General features: G+C 40.8%; 1 protein-coding gene across 2 annotated transcripts in view; it reads left to right on the top strand.

Annotated features, from left to right (window-relative positions):
- Nucleotides 1-14,766, top strand: part of osbpl3b (oxysterol binding protein-like 3b) — a 98,591-nt gene extending 83,825 nt beyond the window's left edge. For both annotated transcript variants that reach the window (XM_073846683.1, XM_073846682.1), the window contains 8 exons: nucleotides 1,301-1,438; nucleotides 1,530-1,593; nucleotides 1,692-1,770; nucleotides 7,644-7,788; nucleotides 11,795-11,939; nucleotides 12,152-12,278; nucleotides 13,610-13,732; nucleotides 13,817-14,766. In XM_073846683.1, coding sequence (XP_073702784.1) covers nucleotides 1,301-1,438; nucleotides 1,530-1,593; nucleotides 1,692-1,770; nucleotides 7,644-7,788; nucleotides 11,795-11,939; nucleotides 12,152-12,278; nucleotides 13,610-13,732; nucleotides 13,817-13,913 — 918 coding nt within the window. In that variant the 3' untranslated portion in view covers nucleotides 13,914-14,766. The remainder of the gene's footprint in view (nucleotides 1-1,300; nucleotides 1,439-1,529; nucleotides 1,594-1,691; nucleotides 1,771-7,643; nucleotides 7,789-11,794; nucleotides 11,940-12,151; nucleotides 12,279-13,609; nucleotides 13,733-13,816) is intronic.
- The last annotated feature ends 8,341 nt before the right edge of the window (nucleotides 14,767-23,107 follow it).

Here is a 23,107-nt window from a genome sequence, read left to right as displayed (position 1 = left end):
CCCTTGTCATCTGGGATGTTCATGCCTTGCTTTCTTCAGTCGTAAAGAAAATCTGTTTTTTGAGGAAAATATTTCAGGATTTTTCTCCATACAGTGGACTTCTATGGTGCCCCGAGTTTCAACTTTCAAAATGCAGTTTAGTAAAGCTTCAAACAATCCCAAATGCTGTTGTAAACGATCCCAGCCGAGGAAGAAGGGTCTTATCTAATGAAACGATGAGTTGTTTTAAAGAAAAATTACAATTTATATACGTTTTACCCTCAATTGCTCGTTTTCTCTTTCTCTGTGATGTGCATGAGTAGTCTGCATCTCTGGTTCAAAACAGTTAAGGTATGTCGAAAAACTACTCATTTTCTCCCTCAACTTCAAAAATCATTTTTAAAATCATCCTACATCGCTGTACCAACCCAGTGTTTGCAAAGTGAACATGCAAAGAAAATAAAACACTCTTTACGAAAAAGGTAAAACAGCGATGTAGGACGATGTTGAAGTTGAGGGAAAAAATTAGATGGGAGTTTTTCGACATACCCTAACTGTCTTGAACTGGAATACACAGAGTTCACGCAGAGCTAGATAAGATGAGCATTTGAGGTTAAAAAGTATATAAATTGTTTTGTTTTGGGGTTTTTTTTGGAAAAAAAAACCAATCGTTTTGCTAGATAAGACCCTTCATTTTTGGCTGGGATCGTTTAGAGTAGGGATGCACCGATCCTTATCGGTCGATAACTTGCACGTTTTGTCAGTAAAGCCGGTTCTAATCAGCGGTAAATGCCATCAGGTGCGTGATTTCACGTTGAGCCGTATATACTACACACAGCCGTTGTTTACAGACGAGCTGCGCACATTCACACTGATAATGAACATTGCTATGCGCAGCTCGTCGGTAAACAACGGCTGTGTGTAGTATATACGGCTCAACGTGAAATCATGCACCTGATGGCATTTACCGCTGATTACAGAACCGGCTTTACTGACAAAACGCGCAAGCTTTATCGACCGATTGGTATCGGTGCATCCTTAGTTTAGAGCTCTTTGAAGCATTTAAACTGCATTTTGGAAGTTCAAACTCGGGAGCACGATAGAAGTCCACTATATGGAGAAAAATCCTGAAATGTTTTCGTCAAAAACCATTATTTCTTTACGACTGAAGACAGAAAGACATGAACATCTTGGATGACAAGGGGGTGAGTACATAATCTGTACATTTTTGTTCTGGAAGTGAACTTCTCATTTAATATAAGGAGTATCATGAAATGGTCAACATACAAAACTAACTAAATGTGCTGTGTTCTGTTTGTAGGTGTACATCGCTACATTTGCCGTGTCCGGTTATGCTTCCAGTTACTACAGAGCAGGAGGAAAACCCTTTAATCCAGTGCTGGGTGAGACCTACGAGTGTGATCGTCCAGACAAAGGCTTTCGTTTTGTGGCAGAGCAGGTAGGGACGCTCTTTGTAAGCGGTGTAATTGTGAGCAGGTATGTGAATGTGTGTGAACAGCTCTCACAGCTGCTCTGCTTTTATCTTCCAGGTCAGCCATCACCCCCCCATTTCTGCGTGTCACGCTGAATCTAAAAACTTCATATTTTGGCAAGGTAACAGCACGCTACTAATACCAGGCTTATTGTGTCAGTACAAATAAGCTAATGTCTGCAGATATGAAGCTGAGTGTGTTTTATGTGACTGATTTTAGATGTGAGGTGGAGGAATAAGTTCTGGGGGAAATCCATGGAGATTGTACCTGTAGGAACTACTCATGTGGTTCTCCCTGGGTGAGTTCTTTATTTTTGTCTGTTTATTAAATTCACACACAAGCCAGTCTGCAGTTTTGGGCTCCAGCCGTGTCTCTGGTGTTATCCATCTCAAGCTTAAAGGTTCAGTGTTTTTACTGCAAAATGCAACTACTGCAGTGGTTATGCGGTGAATTTTAGAATCAGATGGCACAGTGGTTAACACAAACATTAAATGAGAAGTTCACTTCCAGAACAAATATGTACAGATAATTTACTTACCCCTTTTTTCATCCAAGATGTTCATGTCTTTCTTTCTTCAGTCGTAAAGAAATTATGTTTTATGAGGAAAACATTTAAGGATTTCTCTCTATATAATGGACTTCTATGGTGCCCTGAGTTTAAACTTCCAAAATGCAGCTTAAATTCAGCTTCAAAGGGTTCTAAACAATCCCAGCTGAGAAAGAAAAACATAAGGCTCTTAAGCGAAAATAACTTTTTTTAAATACTTTTTAAACTCAAATGCTCATCTTGTCTAACTCTGTGTGAACTCAGTTGAGGTAGGTTGAAAAACTCCCATCTCGTTTTCTGCAACTTCAGAATCGTCTGCAGAAGTACATCAAAACTCAGATCAAACACCCTTTACAAAAAAGGTTAAAAAAGCCCTTTGAAGCTGCATTTCGACTGCATTTTGGAAGTTCAGACTCGCAGGCACCATAGAAGTCCACTATATGGAGAAAAATCCTGGTATGTTTTCTTCAAAAACAAATAATTTCTTCACGACTGAAGAAAGAAAGACATGAACTCTTGGATGACAAGGGGGTCAGTAAATTATCTTTATCAGTAAATTTTTTGTTTTTAAACTTCTCCTTTATTGACACAAGTCCGCACATAACGTATTCATTTTCTAAAATTGTAAGATTGTTACTAAACCCTACAAAAATGCTAATGTGATACACAATAAATCATTCGGTACTTTAAACAAAATTATAACACCATGACATAAATTCCTAATGTTTGTGTAAAAGAATGAAACATCCAAAATAATTTGAAAGCTTCAGAGAGCTACCTTAAACAAGCAAAATACCTTTTAAAAAAGCATTTGCATATTAACATAATTATGAAATATTAAATAGTTACATAAATATTATAAAAAAAATCTATTTAGATTTCTAATATAATGTCTGTCTGGTTAACCTGTGTGTGTGTGTGTGTGTGTGTGTGTGTGTGTGTGTGTGTGTGTGTGTGTGTGTGTGTGTGTGTGTGTGTGTGTGTGTGTGTGTGTGTGTGTGTTTAAATATTGATGCTTATGCACAAGCCACAGAATCAGAAAGTAAATGGAGAGACATTGTGGGGTTAAGTTTTTAAATAATGCAACTGTGGTCATGAGGGTGAAAAAGGGCTAGTCACTCACTGTGAAGCAGTTCTAGAAACTGCTGGATCTAATGGCAGCTGCGTCCAACGTGATACCTTTTGGCCTGCTGTACATAAGACACCTACAGTGGTGGCTCAAAACCAAGGGGTTCTCCCTGAGGGGAAACCCACTTTGCATGATCAGGGTCACGTGGCGATCCCTTCGTGCCCTAGACATGCGAAGAATATCTTGGTTCAGGGCCCAGTGTGGGGAGCTCTTCGTTGCCGCGGCATGCTTGCAACAGATGCGTCCCTCACTGGTTGTGGAGTGGTCATGAGTGGCCCTTGGTCTACGGAGGGGTCATCATCTCATGTGGCAATCTTTTGCCTGGAGATGCTGGCTGTGTTTCACGTTCTCCCAGGCCTAAGAGATTACCATGTGTTGGTACGCACTGACAACACAGTGGTGGTCTCTTACATCAACCACCAGGGAAGTCTGTGTTTGTTCCCCTTGCACATCTGGCACACCAGATCCCTGTGTGGTCCCAGGGGAACTCCTCCACCGAGAGCAGTTCACATCCCTGGGCATCTCATCTTGGGATAAGACATCCTGTCAAGGCAGGGGCTGAGGCCCGGGGAATTGATGCTTCATCCCTATGCGGTGAAGCAGATTTTGAGAGCACTTTGTCTCTCTGAGTCATCCAGCCCACTGGACTGGATGCCATGGTACAGATGTGGCTGAGGCTACGTCTGTACGCCCCCGATTGTTCTGCTCCTGGGAGTTCTGGCGAGAGTGTGCCGGAAGGGGGTCCGACTTCGGTCCACGGCCCCGTACTGGCCAGGCCGAGTTTGTTCTCGGACCTGATTTTCCCTCCTTGCGGCTCTCTACGGAGTTTCCGTCAGGAGGGATATCCTCTCACAGGCAGGGGTGATTCCTCACCCTCGCCTGGAGCTTGGAAGCTGTGGGTGTCAACCGAGGTTGTGGAGACCATCCTCCTTCCAGAACTCCCTCCACGAGGAAACTGTATGCCCTGAGGTGGAGACTCTTCACTTCTTGGTGCCGAGACCGCCAGCTCGACCCAGTTAACTGCCCGGTTGGTACAGTGCTGGAGTTCCTGCAGGCCACCTCTCCGCAGGGTTGACCCACTCCACCCTGAAGGTTTACGTGGCAGTTATCTCGGCTTACCACGCCCCTCTCGGTGGCTCTCAGTGGGCAGACACCTTCTAGTTACATGTTTCCTCTGCGGTGCGCTGAGGTTGAGACCTCCAGTACGCTCTCGCGTCCCTACGTGGGACCTGGCTGTGGTGCTAGAGGCTTTGTGTGAGCCTCCCCTCGAACCTTTAGGCCCTCTCTGTGGCCCTTTCCATTTTGACTTTGCACCTGGTATGGCCAAAGCGTTTCGGTATCCCAATGCGGGATACCTCCATAAGGTCCCCACCGTTGCACCACGCCTTGTCGTATTGCAGGCTTTTCATCCTCCTCCCTTTCGGGAGCCCGGCCATCAGAAGCTTACTTGTATGTGTCCAGTGTGAGCACTGGGCACATGCATCCACAGAACTACTCTGTGGAGGACGGCTGACCAACTTTTGGTCTGTTTCAGCCCTCCTAGGAGAGGCAATCCTGCTAGCCTTCCATAAGCCAATGGATTTTGGATGCCATCTCGGTAGCCCTTGAGTCCTCTGGTCTCCGCCCACCCTGGGAGCCAAGGCTCACTCTACCCATTCAGTATCTGCCTCGAAGCTTTCTTCTCGGGACTTTCCCCGGAGGAGATATGCAACGCTGCGGGTTGGTCCACGCCCCTAACCTTCGCTAGGTTCTATGGGCGTTGGTGGGCATTCTCGTTCCCAAAGCGTTTTGACGCAGCGTAAGTGACCTGTAAGGGAACGTCTCAGGTTACGTATGTAACCCTAGTTCCCTGAAGGGAACGTGACGCTGCGTCTCGAGGCCATACTTCTGGCATCCCTGCGGCGCTTGCTGTTTCCAGAAAGCTAGCGCTGCTCTCACCGTACTTGCTTTTAAGCTTCCTGGTCGGTGACGTCATCACGTACGTGGACTGATTACACACGTGATTCAGAGCGTGGTCACGCTGGGGGCGTTCCCAAAGCGTTTTAACGCAGCGTCTCGTTCCCTTCAGGGAACTAGGGTTACATACGTAACCTGAGACGTTTTCCTCAATTTCTTTTCAACTGAAGAAAGAAAGACATGAACATCTTGGATGACATGGGGGCATTTCTTCATAAATTCATGTTTACTACAAATGTAAGGGCATGTGCTGGATTACAATCAAACAAAAATTCTGACAACTGTTAGTATGACAGTATTTACACAACTATCAATACTTCGTTGAATATAGTGGACTACCAGTAAAATTTATAAAAATTTGGATTTGGGTAAAAAAATATAAAAAAATATAAAAAAATATATCTGGTGTCTGAATATTTTTTGGTTTGACTGTATAAGATATACAGTCAAAGCTAAATTCTTATTACAGTGTATATCTGTTTACCATGTAACTAAATAAATGGGCGTAGAATATTGATTTGAGTTGAAAGGAAGAAAATTACCCCCAAAAAAGTTCTGAACTGGCTCTCAAACAGGACGGGGATGGGGAAAATTGTAGGTAAAAATATTTCTTGACAGTTCTGATTACATGTTACGTGTCAAAAACAAGTAACCTGATGTTTTGATGGTGTTTTGAAACCATTGGTTAGACCACAGAGGTGAGAGCAGATTGTAGTCTGGGTAATTGACATCTTGAATGATGGCACTGTCCAAATTATAGCAGCAGCTGTGGTTGATGTTTTCAGTGTCCTTGTTCACCCTAACCAATGGAGCTGTTATCTTTCCTGGAAACAGCAGACTGGGGCAGCGAGGTGTTGAAGTTGTCAGTGACAACAGCAGCCAGTTACTCAGCAGCACACATTGTAATGACATATGATGACGGACTGGCTGTGCCGAGTGGGTTGTGGCGTTTTTTATTGTTCTACTGGTTTTAGAGCTCCTTTGATTCTGTGAATGGAGATCAGTGTCCTCCAAACTCAGCCATAAAATGAATATTACTGAAGACTAAATGTTTTTTTTCTATAAATGCCGCCAATATCGTAGATGTAGATGTGTGCTATAAAGCTGATGTATTTCACGGCTCTCTGGAATACTTCATTCTGATTGGTCGACTATGGCATTCTGTGTTCTAATGACCTTTGTATAATGATTTCTGAATTGTATAATTGATGTTTGTTTTCTGAGGGATATGATATCTTGAATAGATGTGCTAGTTTCATGTCTTTCGTATCACTTCAAGGTCTCACATAATAAAATGAATCGCTCAATTGAATATTTCATTCCTATTTATTTATTTACAAGTAGCCATATAAGAGTAAACTGGTCATTAATGCAAAATCTTCAGGGTTAGGACAAAAACATTCTTAATGCGAATCACCAAGGCTGGAATCTGATCAAAAATATGAAGTAAAAACAGTAATATTGTGAAAAATTATTACAATTTAAAATAACTGTTTTATATTTTAATGTATTTTAAAATGTAATTTATTTCTGTAATGCAAAGTTGAATTTTCAACATCATTACACCAGTCTTCAGTGTCACATGATCTTTCAGAAAGCATTATAATATGCTGATCTGCTGCACAAGAAATATTTTTAATTGTTATTAAAATTAAAAACAGGCATTTATTTTTAATAGAAATGTAATTGTAACAATGTAAACATCTTTATTAAAATTATTTTGCTTGCATCTTTGCTGAATAAAAGTTTACATTTATTTAAAAAACAATTTTACTGACCCAAAACTTTTGAAAAATACCGTAAATATCCTAAATATAAATACAATATAAACAAATTTTGGCAAATGAGAAATAATTTTAGATAGTGTTTACTTAAAATCCACTAATTTAAAAAATGGCTTCTTTTATAGACAAGAAGTTAACTAACACTAATAACCAGTGTTGGAAAGGTTACTTGGGAAAGTAGTGTAACTATTACTTTATTAAAGCAATGTAACTGCTTACATTTGATTACTTTTTTAAATGTCAAATGAGTGTTATTCATTTTCAGACATTTAAAGTAGGCCTGGTTAACCTTACAGTAATACTTAACACTAATTACTGTCAGACTTTCAAAATCATCAGTTTAAATAAGATTATAAAAATGTCATTTTAAATCTCAGCCACCACAAAATCAAACTTTAGCACCTCTTTTTACTTTAGGATCGTTCTGAGGTTAAATACTGATTTTAAATCTGTTAAATCTGTATGTGTTTGTGTGTGTGAAAATATTCAGATGTAACCCTCTTTGTAATCGTTAACATTTTCATAAGTAACTATATTATAATTAACAAATTACAGTTACATTTATTTTGTAATTAAATGTGTGTAACACTGTTATATGTAAGTAGTTACTTTCCAATCCTACTAATATCTAACACTTTAATCAGAAAACCTAGCATGGTTATCATTCAATATCTCAGAATGACAAAATGTTGGCCTGGTACTAGCAAATATGCATTTACAGTAAACACACACTCACACTTTCCTTTTACTTTCAGCTTTGGAGATCACTATGAATGGAATAAAGTGACTTCGTGTATTCACAACATTCTGAGTGGGCAGCGCTGGATTGAGCACTACGGAGAAATCTCCATCAAAAACTCCAACTGTGAAAAATGCCAGTGTAAAGTCACCTTCATCAAGGTCAGCTGCCTCTGCTTTTTGTCCATTTTGATAAAAAACATTCTGAAATGTTGTATTACTTAGATATTCTTAAGGTTTCTTAAAGGGGTCCTATTATGCTCTTTTACAAAGTCTTTATTTAGTTTTTGGGGTGCACTAGAACATGCTCTCATGCTTGGTGTTTCGAAAAAACACATTATTGTTCACGTAATTTACATTATTACATCAGCTTTCTGCCCAGCCTGGCACAAATGGCTCGATGAGTTCCGGGTTTGATTAAGGTCCCCCTTACGAAAAAAATGAAATGTGTTGTGATTGGTTAGCAGTCCCACTGCATTGCAATTGGTGCACAGCTCAGACGGCTTTTCAGTAATGCCACGCCCCATCCCAAAGCAGCACAACTGCGCAAGCTAGATTAAAGTGATTCTTACGTTTTAAATATTTTTCCTACAAAAACACATCGGATCACTAAAGTAGGCTTTTACTGACCCCTCCAGAGCCATGTGAGGCACTTTTTATTATGGGTCGACTTGTTTTGGACTGATGGAGAGAAACACTTGTCTATGCCGTTCAGTCTATGCCGTTGTAAAGCTTGGGAGTGCCAGAATTATTTTTAATGTAACTGATTGCATTCGTCTGAAAGAAGGAAGTATATATACATCTAGGATGCATGGAGGGTGAGTAAATAATACGCTACAGTAGTGTTGGTCCTATCGTCAGCCTGCGAGATCGCCGATACATGATATTATCATTATTGTGCTCATTTATTTAATTATTTACATGCCCAAACCAGCTCCAGCATAAAGCTAGTGAATCTATCTAAACTGTATGATGAATAAATCTCTTACCACACTGCACATGTCTACGACGCGGCTCCGTCGCGACAACTAATGATCGTCACTCTAGTCAATGCTTGTGTTTACATCAGCTGCGGCTCCGCATGTGTTTTTCGACCCTCTGTACCGCACATGTCAACTGCACGGCTAACGGAGCATTTTGTGGACACTTTAGTCAATGCTCGCATTTATACTCCTTGCAGCTCGCTGAAGCTTCCCAGAAGCGGCTTTCCATGCTACATCGCTAAAGTTAGGCGAATCCCCCACCTCGTCCAACAATTTGAATTTCCGTAACATCTACAAAGTTATAAATCTCAAAGTCCACTCCAAAAGGAGATATTTCGTTTTTAAAAAATCCCTTTTCAAGAACTACACCGAACGGCTCCTTTGGACTACAGCATTTGTTTTTCGGATGCTATTATGTCACAACGTAAATCCCACCTACAGAAATTCATATCGTTCGCGGGTGGGGATTCACCTAATTTTAACGATGTATTATGGACAGCCACTTCTGGGATGCTTCAGCGAGCCACAGGTATAAACGCGAGCTTTGACCAAAGTGTCCGCGAACTGCTCCGGTGTCCGTGCTGGAGCTGTGCCGTTGACGTGTGTGGTATAGAGGGTCGAAACTAGGGATGGCGAAAACTAAAAAATTTCTTGACCGACCACCGAGCCTCATTAGCCGGTTGAAACCGGTTAACCGATTAGTTTAAAATATGGTACGCTATTTGAAATAACAGCCATTTCGAGCCGCGCCTGCAATTTCGCAACTCTGTCGCATCATCACACCGAACGCGTCTTTTAGTTCTAAAAACGCGAGGCGCACAGCACTGCCTTTTTTTTTTGGGTGACTTTTAATAAAAGAGGGTGCTGCGTTTTTTTTATGTTGCTAAGCAACGACCAAAACAGCTGTCCTGTCAGTCAAATCAAAGGATTATAGCGCGAGCACTCTAAAATCTTAGTTTTATGCTGTTAAGTAAACTGTCATATTAGCAGAGACCCTAAATAATACAGCTCCGGGTTACCCACGATAGAAACAAAAGGTTTCTCCTCTATTTCTTGCAGTCTCCGGACTTTTTAAGCAACCGTAAAATTCCGTCACCACAACAGAAGGCCCGCCTCTCCATTCATTCGATTGGACAATGGAAAAGAACGCGAATGACGTTGGGCGTTTTTCCGCTCAGAGTTGATTTTTTTTTTTTCAACTTCACGCGCTCAGAGCGCTCCTGCAAAAACGCGAGGCGCCTGGGGTGCATAAGCAGCGCGTAGAACGCTCACTGCCAACAGAAAACCATTCAAAAGAGGCGCCTCCAACTGCAAAAATGCGTTCGGTGTGATCGCGGCCTCTCTCTGCCGCTCTGCCTCCCGCACACACACACACTGCCACTCACGTCACTTTTTTAAAATCCCCTACAGCGTGAAACATGAGTCCCGCAAACGCGGCGCCGAAGAGCTTGTTGTATGTAATCGTAGGACAAATGGCTCCTTAGTTTCAAATGGTTTGGGTACAAGGTGTCGCTTTGAAAATAAAGGCGTTTGTCTAGGTTAGAAGCTCATTTGAAACATTGCCACGGCTCATTTAAGAAAATGACAGCTCCGAAGAGACGCCGCTTTATTTGAGGTAGTGCTAACCAAAATAAAGAAAGATGATGATCATCATCACCTTATCGGTTACCACTGAAATGTAGATGTAATGTATTTCCAAATCTAAGCCCATCTTATGCGGAATGTTGCCTAATAGACTGCAACATGATAAAACCAATGGATAAAACAGGCACCTTCAGAATGCGTAAAAGACGCACCGGCACTTTTTTTTTTTTTAACCGACTACCGACAACTTTGACCGGTTAACGTTGATACGGTCAACCACCGGTCAAACGGTCATCGGTTAACATCCCTAGTCGAAACACACGCAGAGCCGGCATGATGTAAACACGAACATTTATTAGATCATCCGTGGACGTGTCGGAGCCTCGCCTTAGATGTTGCAGTGTGTGGTACGAGATTTATTCAATATACAGTATAGATAGCTTCATTAGCCTTATAGTTTCAGGTATGTAAATAATTAAATACATTAGCACAATAACGATAATAACATGTATCGCGATCTCGCAGGCTGATGATTAGACCAACAGTACTGTAGCGTATTATTTATTCACCCTCCATGCAGCCTAGCTCTATATGACTTCCTTCTTTCAGAGGAATGCAATCAGAGTTATATTAAAAATAATCCTGGCACTCCCAAGCTTTACAACGCCATAGACTGAACGGCATAGACAAGTGTTTCTCTCCATCAGTCCAAACGAGTCGATCCAGTGGGACTGCTAACCAATCACAACACATTTGTTTTTTCGGAAGGTGGAACCCGGAACTAATCGAGCCGTTTGTGCCAGCCTGGGGAGAAAGCCATTGTAATAATGTAAATTATATGACAAATTACGCATTTTTCTAACCACCAAGCATGAGAGCATGTTCTAGTGCACCCCAAAACAAAATAAAGATTTTGGAAAAGAGCAAAACCGGACCCCTTTAAAAACTCCCTTTGGAGATTTGTAACTTTGTAGATGTTTTTATGCCCAAACATAAACACCACACACTGGCTAAGATTCAAAAAATGAAAAAGCATAATAGGACCCCTTTAACACCAGTTGTGATTCAAACCTGTTAGCCTCACCGTCTGACATTCTTCACACGTGTAGGTCACACGTAATCTAAACATGTCAGTCAACTCTTCCTGGCCTTTCATAGAGCACCACATTCTTTAGCGTCTAATGAGGGATCTGTGTGGCACAGCTGAGATAACTGAGCTCAGACACTGAGTTCTTCAAAGACTTCCAGTAGGACAGGGGCAACGGGTTAGGCTTTACTAAAGGGTAAAGAAAAGACAGAGATCACACAGAGATCAATTAGGGCATAGAAGAGAAAGATCAAAACAAGAAATGGGACAGAATGAGATTCTGCAAAAGTCAGATAATTATTCATGGTTCATCCCCGTTGAGATTCATTAAGCCTGACTCAAGTATGACATCTGCTGGAGATCTCATTCATTTGACCTTGCTGTTAAATGTCACAGTTCATTATATAACGCCACATTTGTGATACCTTGATGGTGAATGAAATTTGTTCAGTATTAATATAATTAACTCTTCTTTGTTTAGTGCTCTGATTAAATGTGTCTGTGTCCTTCATAGGCGAAATACTGGAACTCCAGCATGAACGAGGTGGAGGGTGCTGTCACAGATCACAAAGGGAAAGTCGTGCACAAGCTGTTTGGGAAATGGCACGAGGGGATATACTGCGGCAGCCCACCCTCTGCTACCTGCATCTGGAGGACAAGTAGGAAGCAACACACACACACACACACACACACACACACACACAATCTGCCCTCTTTTTTAAGATGTGCCACATTTTCAGGTGCCCACTGGCTGATGTATATCACAGATGATACAGTTACTAGAAGTCCTTTATTTATTTGCTTGATATTTCAGAATGTATTTGAGTGAAAACAGTTTATCATCAGCTTTTATTTGTGTTTATGTGCACAGATCCCGTGCCTCCTGACTATGAGCAGTACTACGGTTTTACTAAGTTTGCTGTGGAGCTCAATGAGCTCGACCCTCTTACCAAGCCACTTCTTCCACCCACAGACACCAGACTACGGCTCGACCAGAGGTAAAAACTAACATCCAATGAAAGCTTATATAAGAATAAAAGTACAGAAAAAAGTAATATTATGAAATATGATTGCCAAATAAAATATCAGTTTTCTATTTTAAAATAATTTAAAATATCATTTATTTCTGTCATGCAAAGCTGAATTTTCATCAGCTGTTACTCCAGTCTTCAGTGTCAATTGATCCTTCAGAAATCAAACAGTTGGAAACAGTGGTGCTGCTTAATATTTTTTTGGAACCTGTGATACTTTTTTTCAGGATTCTTTGATGAATAAAAATTAAAACAAACAACTAAATCAAAAATAACTAAATAAAATAGAAATAAAATTTAGTTGAATGTTAAAAACCTTGTTTTGACCGGTTTATTATGTGAAACTAGAGTCAGAATATCCAATGGGCAGTAGACCAAGGTTATTTTAATATTTATATACTATTATTTATAAACTTATTATAGTATTTATTAATATTAATATGTAATTTTATATTTTTCTAATATTTAATCTTTTATTTTACTGCTTTTGCAATTTTATTAGTTTTTGGTTTTAAAAATATTTATATTTATCATTAATTTATTTTTTATTATTTTATAAATATTAAATTAATTCATATTTAATTTATTACACAATTATTTTATAATTAATTTTTAATTTTCAGTTTTAGTAATTTTAGTACTTTTTAGTTATTTGCCAAGGCAACTTTTTTAAACTTAAAATTAGTAGTTTTAATATTAGTTTTAGTAAACAATATACCAATGCCAAAGAAAGTGGCCAATTATCAATAATCTGACATTTCAGTATCTCAGAATCTAAAATGTGCTTATTAAAGGGATAGTTCACCCAAAAATTAAAATGACCCCATGATTTACTCTCCCTCAAGCCGTCCTAGGTGTATGACTTTCTTCTTTCAGACGAATACAATCAGAGTTATTTTTACAAAGGTCCTGGCTCTTCCACGCTTTCTAAATGGCTGTTGATTTTTTGAAGTCCAATAAAGTACATCCATCCATCATAAAAGGTACTCCACATGGCTCCAGGGGGTTAATAAAGGCCTTCTGAAGTGATTCAATGCTTTTGTGTGTGAAAAATATCCATATTTAACACTTAATAAACCGTAATCTCTAGCTTCCGCTAACTGTCGCACATGCATTTACAAAAAAATTGGCGTTCCTAAACTTTGCTTCCAGTAATTTTGACATGCATGGTTGGAGTTATTCTGACACAGCTGATAAGACCAGACAGAAACGTCAGGGCCACCAGACAATGACATCAATGCATCAGTCATGTTATGCAGGGAAAAATTAATTTTATATGTGACTGTTTGTATATGCAGGTTATTGGAGGAAGGGAATGTTGAATCTGCAGAGGTGCAGAAGCAGAGGATCGAACAGCTGCAGCGAGAGAGACGCAGAGTCCTAGAGGAGAACCACATGACACATCAACCTCGATTCTTCCAGTATGAGCGAACTACCCTACTTACTGTATTTTTAAGCCAAATCTAGTTGGTTGCTAAAAATATATTCTGCTTTATCACCAACAGGAAGTCCAAAGATGACACCTGGGTGAGCAACAACACTTACTGGGACTTAAGAAAAGATCCAGGATTCAGTAACCTTGACTGTCCGGTCCTCTGGTAACGCAGAGACAGCCAATATACATCTGTGCTCACTGTTGCCTGCTCTTATCTGTTCTGGCCAACATTACAGCTTCAAGAGACAACACAAACACCTTTTAAAGCGCGATAGAGACTGATAAAGCTGTGAGAGACTGGTGGCTGCAGAATTACAGTTGGATTGTTTTAAATCATTCCTTAATATTTATTAATTAACGTCCCAGCAGTTCAGTTGCCTTAATATGCTTACATTATGTTGTAGTTTCATTTATGCAAATGGCTCCCTTGGAAGTATGAGAAATATGCAATCCTGGCCCAGTTCATATTTTTGTTTTGTTGATGTGCATCGTTAAGTAGCACAAGAAACCAAGAGAAAAACTGTTGGATTGTGGTCTCTTGTGGCTGAATGTAGTACTGCAGGTGACCACAGTCTAAGAAAGATGTAAAGTATGTTGTCAGAACAAAACTGCGTCGTCTACCTCTTAAAATCAAACTGTCGAGGAACTCATGATGTATATTAGACTATGAATATAATACATATAATGCCTTATATAAAATGATATACATATACTTTGCTAGAACTTTTAATCAAATTCATTGTACCGTCACAAAGTATTGTAATTTTACGACCGCCTTTTACTCTGAGACACTTGAATGAACAAACTTTGAGGTTCTCAGAAATATTTATATTCATCTTAACTTATTCACAAAACTGACAGATGGCTCAATAATACCGAACGTTACCATCACACACGTGAGCCTGGCAGTGTTTGAAAGCTTCTTCCACACAGTTTGACCTGTAACCTGTGCTCATTTCACAACGCACTACGAACGAATGATTTTGGGGGACTGGGGTACTTGCGTGTTGATCGCTGCAGCGTTTCCTCTGTCCTTCAATAAAGTCTCATTTTAAAGATGGCTTGTTTTTTTTTATTTCAGATCTACACTCTTAACAACTCAAAAATGAAAATTTTGTTATTAATTACTTACTTCGTCATGAACACGTGTTGAAGACTGACACAAAAGAGAGGAAATTGTTGATTAAAGTCGTTATTTTTGTTCTCTTTGTGCACAAAAAGTATTCTCATAGCTTCATTAAATTACGGTTCATTGAACCACAGATGTCACATGAACTATTTTAATAATGTCCTTACTACCTTACTGGGCACTAAACGTGGTAGTTGTGTTGCTGTCTTGGATCAGAAAGCTTTTGGATTTCATCAAAAATATCTTAATTTGTGTTCAGACGAATGAAGGTCTTACAGGTTTGAAATAACATGAGGGTGAGTAATTAATGACAGGATTTTCAGAACTATCATTTTAAAATGTGAAGTTCTTTATTGGTAGGCTATCTCTGGTTCCATGAAGAGTTTTCACACCTCATCAATTGGCGGCACTGAACCAAACTAAACTAGCATATTTTGCTGATTATTAATGCTGGAAATGGTCAATTATTGTCACGTTTTTGGCTGCTCTGTGCAAAAACTGTATGAGGAACAAAAAGTGTTTATCGTTGGCCAAACTTAACCTAGAATTTCCAAGGCAAGAATCTTGACAACATGCGTGTTTTTTTATTTTTATTTCCGGTCAGGTAGGTATTATATTAAATATTAGGCTAATACTGCTTGTACATACCACCTTTTAACTTTACTTTGTGGAAAATACAGCGCCCTTCCCTGCTTACTAAGTCCTTCTCTACATAATTTTTAGTAGCTTCCACACATTTTTTCCGTGGTTTAGACATCATAAATTAGCAGAACAACGTATTCAGTAGTACATTAACCGCGCAATCCATGCTGTTGTTTACATTCAAGTATGGTCGCGCATCCGGGTAACTGACCTATGAAGGTGGGAATTTTTTTTAAATGTTCTTCACACTAATGGATCTTAAACTGTTGACTAAAACCAAAAATGGAATCACTGGGGAACGTTTTTTAAAAGAGTGTATTTTTGAAGTTTAAAAATAGATCGTTTTTAGGTGAATCAGTTTGCATGCAAACACATCTCAGTCAGTCAACACATGAGATCATGCGATAATCGCAGTGACACCACACAATTTTCATACTTTGATACTCGCTCATTGTGAATTAAAAATGTTGAGCACGTTGAGATGAGGCAGTTCAAATATCGGTCACGGGGGACATTTACTTCCTGTTTCTGCTACCCCGAAACCTGCTTGAAACAGTGTACAGTTGTGTTCTGGACTGGAGAAATTGTGAGCTCCTGAAATAATATCAAAAGAAGTTACCAACTGATTGAAAGCTGAATGTTTGAAATACTTTGTTGATGGAACTAATAGAAACTGATATAACTGACTAATGTAAGAGAAATTTAACAGAATAAGAGTTTAACACAGTGATGATATCAGGGGTTTCACATGTTGAGTATGATTGCAAGAGGGTGACTTTCATTTGGTGTCTGAAGTCATGTTTCTGCTTATTTCAAATGGTTGTATTTTAATTATTTTAATAACGTGTTGGTCATTGTTAAGAATTACTTTAAGATGTTATAGTCCATAATAATAATTTCTAATACTTTTTTCCATCATATCAGTGTGTAATCAAAATATTTTATTATACTTTTAGTAACATTTTATTCATTTTGTTTGTGGAAGCTCTAAATAGTCATTTATTTAATTCTACAACATTTTTAACTATGTAAGCTACAGGAAATGATGTTACTTTCCTTCACTGAGAAGATCTGAAAAGATCAGTGAAAAGTCTGTGTGCTCTCTCTGTGAAAATATTTTAATCTAAAAAGTTCTTACACCAAGAGTTATTTTATTTTATTATTTTATAAAGTGTCAAAACAGAATTTTTCACTGATCACACTTCGTTTTATTTAAATGTCTTTTAATCAAGATTTCATTAGTGCCATGTGCTCTTAGCATTTATGCTAGCAAGTGAAATTTTTTGCAAAAAATAAATAAAATTGTCAGTTCTGTTACTGCTAAACTCTAGGTGTGTTTCCGTTACAGATTTGTGCATAACTTTGGCGATATTTTATAAATGTCCATTAAAAAGTATAGCGAAATGACGGTTTCCATTAACCGATGTTATGCAACTAAAACATATTTTTTCCTCTTGCGATAAGTCATGGCAACGGCTATATTTAATTGAATGTGAAAAAAAGGTTTCCATTGCTGTTTTGCGAAATATTCCTTTTTCGAATTGCCTGAAAAACCACCTCATGCAAGCGTAACTTTTTTGCCATATATGGGAGTTTTTGTGCAATTGAAGCATTTCCATAGGCGTATTTGCAATTCGCAATTTCATTTTGCGCAATTTAAAGGGTAATGGAAACACAGCTACTGTTATCAAGGTAGAGTAACATTGCTGACAAAGCTTTCCATTACCCTTTAAATTGTGCAAATTAATGATGTTTTATTAACAAGGTTCGGGAGGAGCATGATCAGATAATCAATCCATTCGGCACAGGTGCAACTCATTTAACCAATCATTGAATTAGCGCATCATCTATATATTGCCAGCCGTCTTACCTCCATCCAGCGACAGTTTCTTGGCATCAAGCTCCTTTGAAAGCCAAAATGTCCGATACCGAGCTTTCGTCATCCGACAACGAGCAGGACGCTCCACCACAAACCACCAACGCGAAGACACCTATTTCTGCCGGCTCCAATGTACTTCTTCCTCGGCCGTCTTCCCACACACTTAAGCCACGAAGACGCCGTTCACCTCCACCATCAAGACCGCAGTCATCAACGTCTTCATACACCTCGGCTTCACCTTCTATCCCTCCCATCGGGAAATGGACAGTTGCGGGGTTAAGACAAGCATTGGCGAATGCAGAAATTAAGTTTTCCCGAAACATGAGCAAAGCTCAACTCCACGATCTTTACGCGACAATGGGAAAAACCGCCTCACCCTCCTCCAAGAAGGTAGTTAAATCCCGCAAGACAAAGCATCATCATGACTCTACTTCTCTTTCTTCCAGGTCAAATTCCAGCTCTCCTCGGACGATGAGACGCAGCAAACCGTCAGCAATCATGGGCCGCGCTCCATACTCAGACGCTTTTTTCTCCGCTCCGCCTCCGTCCTCTTATCATCCAATCACCGCGGCGCCTTCAGCTACCGCGCTACAAGCAACTTTGCCCGCAGGAGTGGTACAACTAAACCCTATCCTTCCTACTCCCTTCTTTCCATCTCAGGCAGCTGACGCTAGCGTGAGGCTGCCTCCGCTAGCCGCTCAAGCTCAGTTGCCTGTCTATCACTCTTCCTCTGTTCCTTTTCCATATCAGTGGCCAGCAGCCGCCGTCGCAACTCTACCCCCTGGTCGTTGCGGCTTTTTTGTGGGGAAAAAACTGGATGTCAAGCAGCATTGTAGTTTACTGCGACAACGAAGCAACCGTTCACTGTATAAATAAAGGCCGTTCTCATTCCCCCACTCTCATGCCATTACTAAGATGTTTAATCTGGATTTCATCATGCGATCAATTTATAATAACTGCTAGACACGTTCCTGCATCAAAACCAAATCACTGATTCTCTCTCTCGTTTTATGTTTCAGAAATTCAGAACGCTGGCTCCGGAGACGGACCCATCGCCAACTCCAGTACCTCCCTATTCGCAACTAATATTCCTATAACGCACCCCTTATAACCTCTCCTCGAGGCGTCACTCGATTCGATCCTCCAAGCAGTCTCACCTAGAACTATCCAGTCATATTTAACAGCCTGGAGAAGTTTTAAAACGTTTCATCTGTCCTATAACCTACCATTTCCTGATTTTTCTCTCCTCTCAGTCACTTCATTCATTTCCTATCTTAATTCTGTTAAGAGCCTTCAAGCCGGATCTATCAAAGGTTACTTAAGCGGGGTTCAGTTTTTTCACAAACTAATCTTCGGCTTCCCGTCTCCCGAAATAAATAATTCTCAAACCTCTCTTTTAATTAAAGGAATTCAACGCTCTCAACCATCAAGCCCAGATCCTAGACAACCTATTACATTCGATATCCTTTCAAAATGCATCCAATGTCTCCGCACAGGGTACCATTCAACTCACAACGCTCATACCCTCGACGCTATGTTTCTGTTGGCTTTCTTCGGGTTTCTGAGAAACAGAAATTGCAATAACTAAATTTAACCCCAAAATTCATCCGACCATCTCTGATTTGTCCATACTCGATAAAGAAACAATCGCTTACTTCATCAAACAAAGCAAAACAGACCAAGAAAGGAAAGGGCACTATATATACGTTTTTAACCTCCCATCTCCTATTCAACCATTTCAGACTCTTCTTTCCTACTTTCAAAGTAGGAATGCCCAAGCTAAAACCTCGCTGGATCCGCTCTTCGTCGATGATTCTAACCAACCCGTGACACGTTTTTGGTTCCAAAAACATCTAACTCAATCAGGCCTACCCGCAGAAAAATTTTCCAGTCACTCATTCCGCATCGGAGCAGCAACCACTGCAGCACAAAAAGGCCTCTCACAACAGCAGATTCAAACCCTCTGTAAATGGTCGTCAGGAGCTTTTAAAAGCTACATTAGATGTAACCATATCCACATTAAGGAAGCTCATCTAGCCCTGATCAGTTAAATAAAAAATAAAATAAAATAATAATAATAATAATAATAATAATAATAATAATAATAATAATAATGATTCACATTCAGTAGCGGACGAGGCTCTCCCTTCCGGCACAGCAGAGTCACGCCTCCCTTCGGATAAGGCACGAGCCCTGTCCGTCGTATGAGTTACACTGCATACTCTGCGGCGGATATGCTCTCCTTTCCGGTGCAGCAGAGTCGCGGCTCCCTTCAGTTGTAGCGCGGGCCTCCCATCCGACTCTCCAAACCTTGCATACTTTTGCCAATTCAGCGTTGGACAGGGCTCTCCCAGCCGGTGCACCAGGGCCGTGGCTCCCTTCGGTCGCAGTGTGAGCCCTCCGCCTGTCACACTCTCCCTCCCGGTGCAGCAGAGTCACGGCCCCCTTCGGTTGCAGTGGGAGACCTCCATTCGACACGCCAACCCTCGCAAAGGGCGGACTCTTCCTTCCGGTGCAGCAGAGCCGCAGCTCCCTTCGGAAGCAGAAGGGGTCCCTCCATCAATCGCCTTATACTTTTGCCTATTCAGAGTTGGACAGGGCTCTTCCAGCTGGTGCAGCAGGGCCGTGGCTCCCTTCGGTCGCAGTGTGAGCCCTCCGTCTGTCACACGAGTTACGCTGCATACTCGACGGCGGACGGGCTCTCCCTCCCGGTGCAGCACAGTCACGGCCCCCTTCAGTTGCAGTTGGAGCCCTCCATCCGACGTGCCAACCCTTGCTTTGCGAGGGGGACTCTTCCTTCCGGCGCAGCAGAGCCGCAGCTCCCTTCGGAAGCAGCAAGGGTCCCTCCATCAATCGCCTTATTTTTACATATTCAGCATCGGAATGGGCTGCCCCTCCCGGTGCAGCAGGGCCACGGCTCCCTTCGATCGCAGTGTGGGGCCTCTCGTCTGTCACACGAGTTACGCTGCGTACTCGGCAGCGGACAGACTCTCCCTCCCGGTGCAGCAGAGTCGCGGCTCCCTTCGGTAGCGTGGGGGCCCTCCATCCGACGCACCTCGCAAGGGGGACTCTCCCTTTCGGTGCAGCAGAGCCGCAGCTCCCTTCGGAAGCAGCGAGGGTCCCTGCATCAATCGCCTCATCTTATTGCCTATTCAGCATCGGACTGGGCTCCCCCTTCCGATGCAGCAGGGCCGTGGCTCCCTTCAGTCGCGGCATGAGCCCTCCGTCTGTCATCCGAGTTACGCTGCGTACTCTACAGCAGACGGGCTCTCCCCGCCGGTGCAGCAGAGTCACGGCTCCCTTCAGTCGCAGTGGGAGCCCTCCATCCAAGGCACCTCACAAGGGAGACCCTCCCTTCCGGTGCAGCAGAGCCGCAGCTCCTTTCGTGAGCCCTCTATCCGTTGCTTGAGTTATGCTGCGTACTCGGTGATGGGTGGGCTCTCCCTCCCGGTGCAGCAGAGTCGCGGCTCCCTTCGGTCGCAGCTGGGGGGACACATCGAATCGAGAAAGAAAGAAAGAAAGAAAGAAAGGAAAAAAAAAATAAAAAATTTCGGCGCTCTCCTCCTTTTTCTTTACATAGATTTAGTTCTACGCATATTTTGGGGGGCAACCAAAAATTCTTGCTTCATGGCAGCTGTCCCATGCATAAAAGCTTCTTTTGGGGAGTTCTCTGGGTCCGGCCTGTATTCCGGGCCCGGAACCCTTCCCCAGGACAGCACGCCAAAATATGCTTATTACTCGCTCAAGCAGATTAGATGTAAGTGCGAACTCGTGAAATGATGTTTTATTAACAAGGTTCGGGAGGAGCACGATCAGATAATCAATCCATTCGGCACAGGTGCAACTCGTTTAACCAATCATTGAATTAGCGCATCATCTATATATTGCCAGCCGTCTTACCTCCATCCAGCGACAGTTTCTTGGCATCCCTCCTCCACCCCTACTCCCCACTTCTAATCTGTTTCTATTCTAAACTAGCAGGGGGAGTTCTCTGGGTCAGGCCTGTATTCCGGGCCCGGATCCCTTCCCCAGGACAGCACGCCAAAATATGCTTATTACTCGCTCAAGAAGATAAGATGTAAGGGCGAACTCGTGAAATATTGTACATGGAAAATACGCCTAATGGAAATGTGTCAATTGCGCAAAAACTCCCATATATCGCAAAAAAGTTTTTAGACTTGCATGAGGTGGTTTTTAGGCAATTCAAAAAAGGAATATTCCACAAAACAGCAATGGAAATGCAAAAAAAATCCCACAAAAATCCGTTGCCATGACTTATCGCAAGACGAAAAAAAAAAAACGTTTTAGTCGCATAACATCGGTTAATGGAAACATCGTCATTTCGCAATACTTTTTAATCGACACTTATAAAATATCGCCACAGTTTTGCGCAAATCTGTAATGGAAACGCACCTAATGCGGTATAAGAATTGACAGTTCATTTTGTTGCTTTACATTTCTGTTACTTAAAGGGTCAACTCTGTTTATGAACTATTTTCACAAAAAAAAACCCCAATAAAATTGTTGTTTAAAATCTCAAACATTATTGATGTATTTTTTTTTAACCCTTATAATATCTCAACAACATTTTTATTTTTTTTACTAGATATTGTATATAATACATTTTCAAATGAAAATTATTTGCTCTAAGTGGATGGTTCTGTGAAGACTTTTTTAATGCATAGGTAAGCATAGATAAAATATTATCTCATTTTCAAGTTTTGGAATGTAAGGACTGTTTGTCTAATGAAACTAGGATTTTTCTGTTATGATTTATTGTTGTTTTATACATTGCCTAATTTGTTTGTAACAGAGTTGACAAATAATACCATGAAGACATCTGTTTTTCCATTAAAAGTAAAAACGTGAGTAAGTTGTGTTTGACAAGCAATTGTTAAAGTTAAACATATTTCAATAAGATACTGAAAAAGAAATCTGTTATTGAACAGATTTTTTTCACAACTTTCAGAAATGCCAAATTTATCTCCAATTATAGAATCACTCACAAGTGAGTTTACTGTGACTAACAGTGAACACACAGTGAGTATGCTGTTAGGTTTCCTATATCCTGTAATTTTACAGTTTGGGCACACCGTGAGTGTACTGTGAGGTTACACCTTAAGATCACTCATAGTGTGAAATTGTAATTATTTACTGTCATTGTCCTTTAGCTGTTATATACAGTCAAGTCCGAAATTATTCATACACCTGGCAAATTCTGACTTAAAGTTACTTTTATTCAACCAGCATGTTTTTTTTTTTTTTTTGACCTGAAATGACACAGGCTTCCCCAAATGATAATAAGATGATGTACAAGAGGCATCATTGTGGAAAAACATATTACTGGTCTTTTATTTATATTTGAACATAAAGTGGCAAAATTATTCATACCCTTCTCAATATAATCAATAGAAAAGCCTTTCTTCGGCTATTACAGCAATGAAACGCTTCCTATTATTGCTGACCAGGTTTTTGCATGTCTCCACTGGTATTTTTGACCATTCATCTTTAGCGATTACCATTAGCCATTACCCTGATCTTTAGCTCCCTCCACAGATTCTCATTTGGATTTAAGTCAGGACTCTGGTTGGGCCACTGCAAAATGTTAATGTTTTGTCTGCTAACCATTTCTTCAACACTTTTGCTGTGTGTTTTGGGTCGTTGTCATGTTGAAATGTCCACTGGTGCCCAAGGCCAAGTTTCTCTGCAGA

The sequence above is a fragment of the Garra rufa genome, chromosome 9 (assembly GCF_049309525.1).
Source record: "Garra rufa chromosome 9, GarRuf1.0, whole genome shotgun sequence".
In the NCBI taxonomy this organism is placed as follows: domain Eukaryota; kingdom Metazoa; phylum Chordata; class Actinopteri; order Cypriniformes; family Cyprinidae; genus Garra; species Garra rufa.
The sequence above is the reverse complement of the archived record's forward strand: the minus strand, read 5'-3'. Positions and strand labels throughout refer to the sequence as shown.